Source organism: Tachyglossus aculeatus, chromosome 2 (genome assembly GCF_015852505.1).
Source record: "Tachyglossus aculeatus isolate mTacAcu1 chromosome 2, mTacAcu1.pri, whole genome shotgun sequence".
Taxonomy (NCBI): Eukaryota; Metazoa; Chordata; class Mammalia; order Monotremata; family Tachyglossidae; genus Tachyglossus; species Tachyglossus aculeatus.
This window is the reverse complement of record NC_052067.1, coordinates 26,625,314-26,640,674: the sequence shown is the minus strand read 5'-3', so window position 1 is coordinate 26,640,674 and position 15,361 is coordinate 26,625,314. Positions and strand designations below refer to the sequence as shown.

General features: G+C 43.2%; 1 protein-coding gene across 3 annotated transcripts in view; it reads left to right on the top strand.

Moving 5' to 3' along the window:
* The window catches only part of LRRC3B (leucine rich repeat containing 3B), a 136,414-nt gene extending 129,657 nt beyond the window's left edge, over positions 1-6,757 (top strand). For all 3 annotated transcript variants that reach the window (XM_038771432.1, XM_038771437.1, XM_038771442.1), the window contains exon 2: positions 5,533-6,757. In XM_038771432.1, the coding sequence (XP_038627360.1) occupies positions 5,690-6,469 (780 nt within the window). In that variant the 5' untranslated portion in view covers positions 5,533-5,689 and the 3' untranslated portion in view covers positions 6,470-6,757. The remainder of the gene's footprint in view (positions 1-5,532) is intronic.
* The last annotated feature ends 8,604 nt before the right edge of the window (positions 6,758-15,361 follow it).

The window sequence follows — 15,361 nt, the reverse complement described above, 5'->3', positions numbered from 1 at the left end:
TTTTCAATGATTAACAACACAGTTCATTCTGTTTTCAGTTTACATTAATCTTTTCTTCTTTGGAGTTTGGTAACATGTAGAGCCCCTGTCTTCTACATTTATCCATGCATAATCTTTAGAAGAGATGAGAAACCTGCAGAATTGCAAGTATTTTAAAAGGGGAAGGAGTTTCAGAGGAACAATGGATGCAGTACAGACATAGTTATTAATAATAATAATAAAAGTATTTTTAAAGCATTAAGAGCTTGGGTAGATGCAGTGCAATTCCTTGCTCACTGATGACTATATACGTTGGGGGGAAGGGAAGGAGGACCTCTCACTGGACTTCTGGAGGAGGTTTCCTTGTGCAGGGCAGCCTCTTCAAAAAGCTGACTGGGGCTGCTGGTTGCTTAGCAGATTAAAACAAGACCCACAGCTCTGTCCTAAGGGCCTGGGACCATGGTTGTCCCAGCCCCAGGCAGACAGAACTCTCTGGGCCTCATACCCAGGTAGAACAGGGATTGGGTCTGACCTAATTATCTTGTATCAATCAGTGGTATTTATTGAGGGCTTACTGTGTGCAGAGCACTGTACTAAGAGCTTGGGACAGTACAATATAACAGAGTTGGTACATACATTCCCTGTCCACAACAAGCTTACATCTACACCAGCAATTAGTATCCATACTTGGCATATAGTAAGTGCTTTCAAATACCATTATCATCATTCCTCCCTGGACAATGTAGCCACCCCTGAGCTCAGAGGTGGACTGCTTAAAGGAACAGAATTACTTTCCCTTCCAGGGGTTCTGACCCCCAGCGCCCAGACCAAGCCTATGTGTTATTGATTCCGGCAACAGATTGCTTTTCCTTAACAGTCAGTCAATTGTATTTATAACTGTGTGCAGAGCACTGTACTAAGCACTTTGGAGAGTACAATATAACAATACACAGATACACTCCCTGCCCACAACGAACTTACTGTCTAGAGAGAGTCCCAGGAAACCATCCAGATCACACATTCCTAAAACCAACTTGGCTGAAGGCTGTATTGAGCACCGGGTTGGGTTTGCTGGTGCTCTTAAGAAACAGAATGGCTTAGTGAAAAGAGCATGGGCTGGGGAGTTGGAGGTCATGAGTTCTAATCCTGGCTCCACCACTTAGCTGCATGATTTGGGGCAATTCACTTAACTTCTCTGTGCCTCAGTTACATCATCTGTAAAATGGGGATTAAGACTGTGAGCCTCACGTGGGACATCCTGATTACCTTCTTTCTACCCCAGTGCTTAGAACAGTGCTTGGCACATAGTAAGCACTTAACAAGTGCCATCATTAATAGGAATGCTAACCTCATAGATTCTGGCTTTGGAAAGCTACCTAGGCATGGCCCCCCTTCCAGGGTCCTGTCAATCCACTAATGTCTCAGTCATCCCAGGTTTCTTGAAGACCACTGTAGTCCATCGGCCCCCTGCAATAACTTTGTGGTTAGGGTGTGCCTAGGAAACCATGCTGTACAAGTAGTTCATTGGCAAATACATTTCAACTACCTTGTCAAAAATCTTAGCATAATTGTGGACACAGTCAATCAAGGAAAATCCTGTCCTTGCCCCTGTGCTGAAAACGGACCAGGCCTCCCACTAGGAAGCCCAGAAGACTGATATTGTGCTGCATGAGCGGCATCGAAGGTACAGCCCTGGGGGCAAGGGTATGGCTGCTGACTGAATCCACTGGTATTCAAATTTGACTGTATTTTCTGGAAATTTATGTGCTGCTATCCCTCAATTCAGCCCAGAGCCATTAGTTTCAGTTGTGACTTGGCCTGAGAAAGTCTCCAGGTAAGCTCACTGTTCCTGTTTCAAATGGAAATGAAAAAGGAACACACACACACCTCTTAGCCAGGAGTCTCAGTACCTTCAGAGTGTTGCTAGAGAGTTAATAGCCAATGTGTTTGCCATAGAATCGCTTACAGGGATCTCTTTCTAATTTTGTTGACACTAAGCTCTTTCATTTTATGGGATGATGATGTCAAGGACTGGGGAGTGTACCACTAGGAATTTCAGAATCACTCCTGGATGTTAATTTTCAGAGCTGTGCTCAGCGTTCAGCTTGGCAGTGACAAACCTAATTGCTTTCTGGGAGCTTTGCTATTATTTAAAATGCTTCAGCCGTAGCAAATCCTCCTGCCCATGACTCAGAACTTCAGTCAGCTGTGAAGGAGGTAAGACCTCCGCCCAGCTTTCTTTTGGGCCATGGGCTGCTCAGAGACTAACGCCTTTGCGTGACCTGCATTGAAAACCGTGCCAGTCAGATTACCTCTTACTAGCTGCGGAGTGCCACCTCTGTTATTGGACTGTAAGCTACTCCTAGGTTCACAGCTATAAATGCTCTGCAGCTCACTGATTTCCTCCCCGCAGTTTCCCAAATACACAGTTATCCGTATGAATGCAGCCAGGCTTTAGATCCTGCCACCCCTGCTCAGCATTTACGCATGTTAGAGATAAGGGTGGGAATCCAATATCCTGTCTTACATGCCAAGGATCTAACCAAGATATCATCTACAATGAGGTTTTTATGCAAATACAGTAGGAACCCTTTTGCTAGAAGGTAGATGAAATATTTTCCTAGCTGAATATTTGGAAATGTGCCCCGTTGTTCAACGCTCTAAGAGAAAGGAGAATCAGTTTGTCCTCCTAGAAAGACCCTGGACTTGGGAGTCAGCGGTCCTGGGTTCTAATCCCAGCTCCACCACTTGTCTGCTGTCAGACCTGGGACACGTTACTTAACTTCTTTGTGCCTCAGTTATCTCATCTAAAAACTGGGGATTAAGACTGTGAGCCCCATGTGGGACATGGAGTGTTTCCAGTATGATTAGCTTGTATCTACCCAAGCCAGTGCTTAGTACAGTTCCTGGCACATAGTAAGCACTTAACAAATGCTATTTAAAAAAAAAAAGCAGAGCACAGGGATGCAGGCATGTAGGTAAAGCCCTTTTTCCTCTTATTATTCTCCGTACATGCCAAATTCCCTTCCTAGCATGGGCTTGGGAGTCAGAGGTCATGGGTTCAAATCCCTGCTGCACCAATTGTCAGCTATGTGACCTTGGGCAAGTCACTTAGCTTCTCTGTGCTTCAGTTACTTCATCTGTAAAATGGGGATGAAGACTGTGAGCCCCACATGGGACAACCTGATCACCTTGTATCCTCCCCAGGGCTTAGAACAATGCTTTGCACATAGTAAGCACTTAACAAATGCCATTATTGTTGTTACTATTATTATTCCCTCCTCCTAGAACTTCCCCCAGGATTCCAAATAGAGCTCTCTCAACCTATACGAGTAAACCATTTCAGGTGGAAACCTCTGCCATGAAAGCAGAGCTGGCGAGAGCTGAGGATGTGGAGAGGTTACCTGATCCATCAAACACTTTAATAAAACAAGTGGTGGGTAAGGGTGGCAGGTACAAAACTCCCTGGTGAATTCCAACAGGGTCAAGACTAACGCTAGACTCCTAGCCTCTCCACACACATCAAGAAGGAATTCTTGCCACTTACTTTTCCTCCTCTCCCTCTTGTGAGCTGCATTCGTTTGTACCTATTCCTTTGTATTTTATTCTCCCAAAAGCTGAGTACAGTGCTCTGCACAATATAAGCAAGCGATAAAATGTCACTGATTGATTTTCCAGTGAGACTGGTGTGGACTTTTTAATTGTCTGTCTCCCCCTTCTAGACTGTGAACCCGTTGTTGGGTCTCTGTATGTTGCTGACTTGTACTTCCCAAGCACTTACTACAGTGCTTTGCACACAGTAAGCGCTCAGTAAATACGATGGAATAAATGAATGATTGCTAAAATAAAGTTTAGTAAAATGTTTCAGAAAAAGAGAACTTAATTAAGCACACAGTTTTTATCCCCATGTAATGGCTGTGAAACCTAAGCACAGTTTGAAACTGGAGTGGATATCGCTGACAGTCCCCTTGCTGACATTCTCTACCTCCTCTTTTTTTCCCTCTCAGGGAACTAGACATATTCCCTATCCGACACAATCATCACTGCAGTCATCTTCCACTTTGACAGGATCCAGCTCTACCACAACTGGAGACGGTCATGTAGATTTTCTCACTATCCAAGGAATCTCACCATGCTCTCCCTGCCGTGATGTTCCTTTTCAGTGGTCTCTCTCATATACCATTTATAGTCATGCAACTTGCAGCATTTGTGAGCTCTATGTGGGACAGGGACTGTGGCAAACTGATTATCTAGTATCTGCCTCAGTGCTTAGTACTGTGATTGACCCACAGTAACAGATATCACAATTATTATTGAGTGGCTAATCAGGAGGCAGAGCAATGATCAACCTGAAACTGTTGGAAATTCATTGCTTTTATCATAACGGGACACCGCCTAGCATTCATTCATTCAATTGTATTTAATATTGAGTGCACATTGTGTGCAAAGCACTATACTAAGCACTTGGGAGAGTGTAATACAACAACAGACAGACATATTCCTGCCCACAGTGAACTTGTAGTGTAGATGGGGACAGACATTAATATGAATAAATTGATAAATAAATTACAGATATATACAGATAATAAATGAATATATTGCAGATATATATACAGCAGTATTGTGGACCTGCATTTCTCAGTCTTGTGGATTTGTGGTATGGGGCTAAACCAGGGGCATACTTTAGAAATGAGAAGGGGAATTATTTTCGAACACTACAGCAATAAGATCTAGCAATTAAAGTCCTTAAAGGCAAAGTGTGAGAAGTGTGAAGTAAACAAGAGAACCCAGCAAAGTACCTAAATAGATTATGCTAATTGCCCCCAGCAATATTTAGTTGTGAAAGTTGGAAGCCTTCATTCAATAAAAATGTTTCTCCGGAAATATTCTCAGTAGGACACTCATTCATAAAACATTACAGAGTATTTCTGTCTGAGGTCATTAACCACAAAACTATCAGCATTGCACTCTAGCAATGGCAATTAATAATACTAAGACATATTGATGTATGTCCTATTTTAGGAAGAAAAAAAGTAATTAAATTTTATGGTTGTTGTTTTAAAGCCGTAATCTCCCTCCTACTTAGACTGTGAGCCCCATGTGGGGAAGAGGCTGTGTTTGATCTGATTAACGTATCTCTCTTCCAGTGCATAGAACAGTGTTTGAAACATAGTAAGTGCTTAACAAATGCCATAATAATATTTATGCTATATCGTGACATATAAAATTGTGTTAATAATATGATAGTAATCATATTTACTATTGCAATTAGTGGATGTACTGTAGTGGGGAAGGAGGAGACCAGAGTCAGCTCTTTTCTGTTGTGCAGCATTCCAACCAGAGAGTTGTCATTTATTGACGATCCTCTGGCTCCCCTTGGGATTTCTATGGGAGACTCCCATTACTCCGATAATTCCCGTTAGTGCTGGAAGAAATGACCTGCAAGACTGTCCCCTGAGCCTTCGGGGGTGGTCGACCCTTGAGAGCACTTTTAATTGCCACACTCCTCCCTTCTCCAAGTCGACTGAGGTGTCTGCATATCTTTTTCTCTAGGTGCCGCACAAAGACGCCACTGAGCAACGGAGAAGCAAACGTACTCGTCCCTGGCTTTTAACCTCCAAGAGAAGGAGACAACGCTCTGGCTGAGCTGGATCCTTTCCCACCTTGGAGTAAATGAGGAATGGGAGTGTGATTATGCTGACATCCCAGCATGCATTTGGTAGACCTGTGGTTAACTCGCTCCCTCTCCATGTGTCTGCTCTTACAAAGCTTTGTCCTCATGATACTGTGCTTTCATTCTGCCAGTATGTGCCCCAAAGGCTGCCTTTGTTCTTCCTCTGGAGGTTTAAACGTCACCTGTAGCAATGCGAACCTCAAGGAAATCCCTAGAGACCTTCCTCCGGAGACCGTCTTACTCTACTTAGACTCCAATCAGATAACTTCGATCCCCAATGAAATTTTTAAGGACCTGCACCAGTTGCGAGTTCTCAACTTGTCCAAAAATGGCATCGAGTTCATAGATGAGCACGCCTTCAAGGGGGTGGCGGAAACCCTGCAGACCCTGGACTTATCAGACAACCGCATTCAGAGCGTGCACAAGAACGCTTTCACTAACTTGAAAGCCAGGGCCCGGATCGCCAACAATCCCTGGCACTGTGACTGCACGCTGCAGCAGGTGCTGAGGAGCCTGGCCTCCAACCACGAGACAGCCAACAACGTCATCTGCAAGACGTCCGTGCTCGATGAACACGCCGGCAGACCCTTCCTCAACGCCGCCAACGACGCCGACCTCTGCAATCTCCCGAAAAAGACCACTGACTACGCCATGCTGGTCACCATGTTTGGCTGGTTCACCATGGTGATCTCCTACGTGGTCTATTACGTGCGGCAAAATCAGGAGGACGCCAGAAGGCACCTTGAATACTTGAAATCCCTGCCAAGCAGGCAAAAGAAAGCAGATGAAGCCGATGACATTAGCACTGTGGTATAGTAGCCGAGATGACTGACTGAGGTGGAAATTAGTTTGGGAATGGCATTAGAACTAGCGATTTACTTCCAACATCCATTGTTAACAGTGAAGACTTTGTATTTCAGTTTAATTGAATTATGCCACTGGTGAACTACTAAAACCAAACCAAACAAAAAACCCGATCGATTTTAACTTGGGAGATATACAGCATAATTGTTCCTCTGGTGGTATTCTAAAGTAAGCTACTATGTAAACGTTAGCTAGACTCATTCCACTATTTAATAATGAAATTTATTTTTTTAATTTAAAACCAAATAAAAGCTTAACTTTGAATCATGTAAAACAGAGTCATTTCTTGGTCAGAAATGAAGGGGATGGATTCCACTGCCTTGTTACGCACACAGCGAGAACAGTCTCGTAATGAAAAGTGCATTAATACAACTTGGTGAATTCCCTGGAGCTGTTGTATCTGGATTTGTCAGTTATAGACCTAAGAGAATCATGCCAAGAGCTGAGAGTTTGTATGCCTTGTGGCAATTACTGTCAAAAAGAAGCCTCGGGGTGGCAGGGAGTCAGGAAGAAGGCAACTCTCAACCTAACAAATTTTGACTTCGATCAAATGCTATGTGGTACTATGCCCATAATAATAAAAAAATTGTGGTATTTTTAAGCACTTACTAATTGCCAAGCATTGTACTAAGCCCTGGGGTAGAAACAAGATTATTAGGTCTCACAGTCCAAGTAGGAGGGAGAACAGGTATAGAATCCCTATTTTGCAAACAAGAGAGATGAGGCATAGAGAAGTTAAGCGACTTTCCCAAGGTTACCCAGTAGGTAAGTGGCAAAATCAGGATTAGGACCCAGGTCCTCTGATTCCCAGGCCTGTGCTCTTTCCACTGGGCCATGCTGCTTATTTTATGGCTGATGGGAGCAATCCTAGCTCTCATTGCCCTGATGTTATCATGAGGCATTTTTACAGGAACTTGAAACTACGCCTGGCCAGAAAGAATCATGAGAGAGGGTAATGGAACCCAACGACTTAAGATACTGGAAAGGAGAAAAATCAGTAGCATTACTCAATTGCAAAAAATGGTTTATGTTTATGGATCACATCTATTTTAGGAAAGGGCACAGATCAGGGAATACTTTCTTTGCAGTTTTGCTCCACCCCAGAAAACCTGCCAAATGCCCAGCTATAGACTCACCCTAATGAAACTCACTTCCCGACAGCTGAAAAATGATGAGAATTAATACAGGCTTAACCTTGAGTCATGCTGTCAGTGCAATCGACACTTGCCAGAATATGGGAAACATTCATTGATTTCAGGAGAATCAATTTTGAATTCACCCCTCACATGTGAAAAGGGCTACTATTGTTAAAATGACTTTCGCCATATCCTGTGCACAACAAGCCAAGTAAAGGTTGCTTCAATTTTTCAAAAACTCACTGGATCCTTTGCCATTTGTTGCCAGAAATAGGGACCTAATGGAATAGCATCATGATTTGTCTTTTGAAGTTCTATAGTTTTATAATTGGTGCCATTTCCTATTTGTAACGAAGTGAGAAAATGTGTGACATTCAAAGGCCGACTGGTCCATTTCTATTCCTAGGCCACCTGGTAGCTTATAATTTTTTAATGTACCTTTTCAAATTCCAGTTTTATCATCTTTGTTTTCTTTTCTGACTAGAGGCAAACTTCCAATTTGGAGAGTAGCTATTTTTAGGATCTGCCTATTATCTCGTTACCTGAGGCCCAACCAACTTGACACTCCAGGCATTTTTCTAAGTGAGCGTGTAAGTTACAAAGTGGCTTTCCCAGTTTGTTCACCCGTGGACTGACATTGCTCTTAAAGAACATATTTAAGAAAGTGACAAGCAAGCAAATTGGGGTTACATAATGAAAGATTTAAACTTCAAATTCACTTTGCCAAATCCAAATTTGCTAATGTTTCCTTTGTTCCAAAGGGCTACAGGGTGAACCCAACCTGTATTCTGAATCCTTTTCCAATTCCACCCTGCATTTCTGGCTTATGTATCTTAAAGAAAAATACAGAAGAGGTAGGAGTTGATAGCTTTGTTGTGAAACTCTATTGCTTTTGCTAATACTTAGGAAGAGGAAAATTTATTCAAATTCATGCAGCAGTGGACCCTATTTTCCAGCATGGCTTTCTTCTTCATCACTGGCCGAAGTCACAAAGTCAAAGGTTAAATGAAAAGGTAATCATGATTCTCATTTACAACCTCTGTGTCTGAAAATCCTCCATTTCAAACTGATTTCAGATCATGGATTCCTTTTAATGATCTGAGAGAGGGGAGCCTCTGGGAAGTACAATAGTTAGTGGATCTGATCCCTATCCATGATGGAGCTTACCATCCCAAAGCTCCTGGATTCCATCGAGGACTTTGCTGCTCCTGTTCCCTTGGTTGGCTCTCTGGCTATTTCCATGGCTTGTGACCCCAGAGGCCCAGACCCAGATGGGATTGGGACAATGCAGGTGGAAGGGGTGAGGGAGAAGCCCCTTCAGCAGCCCCTCCTCCACCTGTGACCTTCTCTACCACCCACCTTCTCCTTCTCCACTGCCACTGCCTTAGAAGCAACAGTTACAGTGAAGACCTGATGGACTCCAGCAGCACTGGATAAATTTACTTACAGTTCATTAGTTAAATGAATATAGACTAGAGGGGAGGGATCTAGGGAAACCAGGGAGATAAGGGTGGAGGAGGGCATTCCTGCCCCTGGCCTGGAATGCCCTCCCTCTGCACATCTGTCAAGCTAGCTCTCTTCCTCCCTTCAAAGCCCTACTGAGAGCTCACCTCCTCCAGGAGGCCTTCCCAGACTGAGCCCTCTCCTTCCTCTTCCCCTACTCCCCCTCCCCATCCCCCCGCCTTACCTGCTTCCCCTCCCCACAGCACCTCTATATATGTATATATGTTTGTACATATTTATTACTCTATTTTACTTGTACATATTTATTCTATTTATTTTATTAGGTTTATATGTTTTGTTTTGTTGTCTGTCTTCCCCTTCTAGACTGTGAGCCCGCTGTTGGGTAGGGACCGTCTCTATATATTGCAAACTTGTACTTCCCAAGTGCTTAGTACCGTGCTCTGCATACAGTAAGTGCTCAATAAATACGATTGAATGAATGAATGAGGAAACAGGAAAGCCAAGGATAGGGAACCAGAAAGCACTGGGCTAAGGAGCCAGGAAGAAGGGAGGGGGAAGAGTTACCTCCCAGGGTGAATTTTCAAAGACAAAACTCAACTGACAATCTCAAGAGAAGGGAATTTCTACCAGGTTGATGTGGAACTAAAAGGAAAGATAATGATATAATAATATAGTACTTGTTAAGCGCTTACTATATGCCAAGCCCTGTTCTAAGCACTTGGATAGGTGCAAGTTAATCAGGTTGGACACAGTCCCTGTCCTACATGGGTTCACACTCTTAATCCCCATTTCAGATGAGGTAACTAAGGCCCAGAGAAGTTAAGTGATTTGCCCAAGATCACACAGAAGAAGCTAAAAGCCAGGAACCAGGATCCCAGGTACTGAGAAACCAGCTCTACAGTAATGGAATTAGCAAAATGTGATTTATCCATAAACTGTCTGTGATGCCACTAGTACATTTTGTCTCATGCTTTTCCTGACAAGACTGAAGGTGCAAGTTGTTCCAGGTATCTGGTAGGCAAGAAAAATTTAAACTCTTTTATTCTTTCATTCAAAATGACTACTTACCCCAGATCAATTGTGCCTTCTACCTTTGTTTAACAATGCTTTACATTCTGTACTCTATTTCAAAGAAAACAACCTGCAAAATAATCTCCACTGTGAGTGAGCTGAGTGGGTACAAAACTGCAAGAAAAACCTTCCCTCTAATTTGATTTTGTGAAAGGAAAGGGTCAGGGTGATGAGAGGTTCTGCTTTGTCCTGGCAAGTTAAGAAGACTTTCTATTTAGTCAGTCAGACAGTTTTTAAAACAGCAGTTATTCAGCTGATCTAGCCATTGGCCTAAAGACAAATATGCCATTTGTTGAGCTAATGACATTGACTGTTCAATAGATTTTTTTAAAATGAAAAGACATGAGTGGGATGATATTAATTTATACTTGTTTTGTTCAGCTGAAATCTCCCCGATTTCTTTGGAAAGCATATATATTTTTTTTAAATCCCTGCCAGCTCTCAAGATCTTTAGTCACTTCACACAGAATGTGTTTACCAACTCTGTTATACTGTACTTTCCCAAGCACTTAGTATGGTGTTCTGTACACAGTTGTAAAGAAGGGCTCAGACAAGGCTAGTGAAGAAAAGTACTAGCAATGAGTTGTATAATATGCCTAATCAAATTCATTCCCTGAGCAATTTACCATTTACAACCTGATCTACACCCAAATTTATCAATGATTGTCATCATAAGGAAAACGTGATGAGTTGGATAAGGATAAAGGATGGAGAAACACCCTTTTGACAACTGTACTCTGCACTACCCTGCTTCAGAACATCCAGTTCTTCCATAACCCGTGTTTCACTATGTGTCGGACAGAGCACTATTAGGGAGTTAGGAAACCTTATTCTGACAATGCACAAGTATCTGGATAGAAGGTGATGTGACGTCAGACGAAATCATTGTGTTCAGCATGAATTCTCCTTAATGTGGGACTCGTTAGGAATGTAACCCCCATTTTAAAGAATTGCATACATTGCTATTTTACCCCTTCATTTGTGGATATACGAGATGGCCACAAATAATACATAACATATACAGTATGTAATATACCCACAAATATTACATCATATAATTTTTTTATATTAATGTTTGCCTCCCCTCTCTAAACTGTATGCTCATTATGGGCAGGGGACGTGTCTACCAGCTCCCTTGTATTGTACTCCTCCAAGCTCTTTGTACAGTGCTCTGCACACAGTAAGTGCTCGGTAAATACCATTGATTGGGCTCAGCTTCATAGCTGCAAAAGGGATGCTTGCCCTTTATAACCCAAAGCTAGGTACTTAATATAAGGGATGTTAGAAATGAAGGATTTCTTTGAGTGGGATGTAGAGACAAATCTAAGGAATTATGAAAGCCAACAGTTTCCAGGAAACTCTGAACATTTGAAGAAAGACTGAACATAAAGAATTTCACGTCAAACACATGCCAGTCTTTCAGACTGTAAGCTCCTTGAGCTCAGGGAACATGTCGACTAACTTTGTTGTATTTTACTCTCCCAAGCACTTTGTACAGTCCAATGAATCCAACATATTTGTGCTTACTGTGTGCAGCACACTGTACTAAGCACTTGGGAGAGTACAATACGCAATATAATGAGACTCTAAGCTCGTTATGGGCAATAAACATGTCTACCAACTCTGTTGTATCATACTCTACCAAGCGCTTAGTGCACTGCTCGACAGATAGTAAATGTTCAATAAATACCAATGATGGTGATCTGCACCCAGTAAGCACTCATTAAATCAGATTGAATGATTGCTCAAAGTCCTTAGCCAATAGGAGCTCTTCTCCTTAGTTGAGTTCTGAATTTCATTCTTTCTATTTCAGTTCAAACTCCACTTTGTCACCTAAAGTAGCATTTCTCTAAAAAGTGAATATGAAAAGGGATATTTCTGCTTATTGAGTCTCTCTCAGATCCTTTCCCATTGCATTTGTGCTATGTGTCTGTGTCTAATGATTATTGTTTCTCTGACTGCCAGTGCTGCCTGGGATTTAAGCTCAGTCCTTCCTTTTTTCTTCCCCTTCTTTTCCACCTTCTACCACTTCCCTCACCCTGAATAATTTAGAGCTAGCCGGCAGTTCTGCTTGATGATGCGGGGAGTGGGAGAGGCTCTGATGCAGCTCTTGGGACTCCACTACCACCCCATGAGACGACTACTGCCATCTCTCAATCCATCGAGTTGGTACTTTGGGCAAGTCACTTCACTTCTCTGTGCTTCAGTTACCTCATCTGTAAAATATGGGTTAAGACTGTGAGCCCCAATAGGGACAACCTAATCCCCCCAGCACTTAGAACAGTGCTTTGCACATAGTAAGCACTTAAATGTCATTATTATTATTATTATTATTATTATTATTATTATTACCCCCAAAAGACACAGGAAGCATCCGGGACTTAGCTATCAGATCCGGCACCTGAAGAGGAGGCTGCTGGGGCTTGGAGGAATGTCAGTGCATCTCAAAATTGTTAAGTTCCAGACCCAAAGATTCCCCAGATACTTGCTCTGGTAATAAACAGCCGGTAGTTGCTTTGCTAAAAGTTTCATCACTAATAATACTTGTGGTATTTGTAAAGCACTTACTGTGTCAAGCACTTCTCTAAGAATTGGGGTAGGTTCAAGATAATTGGGGTTGACCCGATCGCTGTGACACAGTGGGTTCACAGTCTAAATAGGAGGGAGAACAGGTTTTGAAACCCCCCTGTACAGATTAGTAAACAGAGAAGCTATGTGACTTGCCCAAGTTTGCACAGCAGGCATGGGACAGGGCAGGGATTAACACCCAGGTCTCCTGAGTTCCAGGTTTGTGCTATTTCCTTTAGACAATGCTGCTTCTCTCTTTTTTATGGTATTTAAACCCTTACTAAGTGCCAGGCCCTGTACTAAGCGCTGGGGTAGCTACAAGCTAATCAGGTCGGACACCGTCCACGTCCCACATGGGATTCACAGTCTCAATCCCCATTTACAGATGAGGGGACTGAAGCACAGAGAAGTGAAGTGACTTGCTCAAGGTCACATAGCCAAATGGCGAAGTCAGGATTAGAACCCAGGACCTCTGGACTTCTAGGCCCGTGTTATATCCACACTGATTCTCTATTGCATAACACTGCAATGATAGTTGTTCAACAGAATCTCCAAGTAGATCTAAGAATACCCAACCACCCATCCCTGACTTGGTCCTGCTTCCTAAGGAGACTGAGCACTACCCTTCTTCTAGAACCACTGCTACACCTCTCTTCTCTGGTCTTCTCTGCTCACACCATCCCTGGGTCCTTCCCTATTAGAAATCTGGCCAGAGATTTTTTTTTCCCCACTTTCCTAGCCCCTTCCTCTCTTCCCACTTCTCTGCTCCCCTGTAACAAGCTAGGCTCCAGGTGAGGGCAAGAGGTGAGTGATTAACAGTCCCCACAAAAGACTCTGGGAGGGTTCTGCTGGAAAGTCTGTGGGCCATTCCATTCATTCAGTCACATTAATTGAGTGCTTACTGTGTGCAGAGCACTATACTAAGCACTTGGGAGAGTACAATATAACAATAAACAGATATATTCCTTGCCCACAATGAGCTTACAGTCTAGAGTGGAGGAAGACATTAATATAAATAAATACATTACAGATCTGTACATAAGTGCTGTGGGGCTGGGAGCAGGGATGAATAGAGGGAGCAAGTCAGGGCGATGCAGAGGGAATGGGAGAGAAGGGAATGGGAAAAAAGGAAACGGGGGCTTAGTCAGGGAAGGCCTCTTGGAGGAGATGTGCCTTCAATAAGGCTATGAAGTGGGGGAGAATAATTGTCGGATTTGAGGAGGGAGAGCATTCCAGGACAGAGAGAGGACATGGGGGAGGGGTTGGCGGCGAGATAGATGAGATAAAGGTACAGGGAGAAGGTTAGCATTAGAGGAGCAAAGTGTGCAGGGTGTATTGTAATAGGAGAGTAGTGATATGAGGTAGGAAAGGGCAAGGTGATTGAGTGTTTTAAAGCCAAGACTGCTGTGTGACCTTGGCAAGTCACCCAACTTCTCCTGGCCTCGGTTACCTAATCTGCATACATTCCTCCATATACATATACATTCCTCCATATATATATGTGCAGGATCAGGCTTCTTTACAAATCTGGGTTTAATGACTGAGTTTGAGCAGAGTGTCTGGGGACTGATAGGGGCAATAGGACAAAGAAACGGAAGTCCCTCTGTGCCAAGCCTACTCTTGCTTCCCCAGGAAACCCATCAGTCAAGGGTATTTCCTGAGCATTTACTATGTGCCGAACACTGTACTAAGTGCTTGGGAGAGTACAGTACAAAAGAATTAGCAGACATTCCCTGCCCGTAATGGGCTTACAGTCTAGAGGGGGAGACAGATGTTAATATAAATAATTTATAGTATACAATTTAAAGATATGTACATAAGTGCTGTGAGGTTGAGTGGGGACAAACATCAAATGCCTAAGGGTCACAGATCCAACTGCATAGACAGCACAGAAGGGAGAGCGAGCCAGGAAAAAGGGGGCTTAATCGGGGAAGGACTCTTGGAGGAAATGTGACCTTCAATTAATTCCAAATGTTCCATGCCCCTGTGTTCTGGTTATCAGTTTTCAGTCCTTTGAAATCCTGGCACTTGCCTCCTGCCCCTCTCCTTCCACAGTTCTGCGGGTCTGTGGGTTACACCATTGCACAAACGATCCTGACATTTTCTGGAAGAAGCAGGTTTACATTTATGAAGAGCCACAGTGACCGACTGAGCTAAACATGTGTCACCTGTACAGCTGGGCTCATCTTTGGAAGGGACAGTGGTTCACAGACATTCTACTTCTTTTAAAGCCATTTCTGACTGAGTGGCAGAAAAAAAAAAACACACTGTGCATTTCCTAAGTGTGGCCTTGAGGACAGAGTACAGACCTGGGAATCAAATGGATCTGAGTCTAGCCCTGACTCTGCCACTTGTCTGCTGTGTGACCTTGGGCCAGTCATTTTACTTCTCTGGGCCTCAGTTACCTCAGCTATAAAATGGGGATTGAGACTGTGAGCCCCATGTGGGACACAGACAGTGTTCAATCCAATTTGCTTGCAGCCACCCAGCACTTAGTATAGTGTCTGGCACATAGTAAGTGCTTAACAAATATCACATTTATTACTATTATTATTATTATTATATTCAGCAGGAGGGTAAGAGACAGGGCCATTAGGTTTGGGGG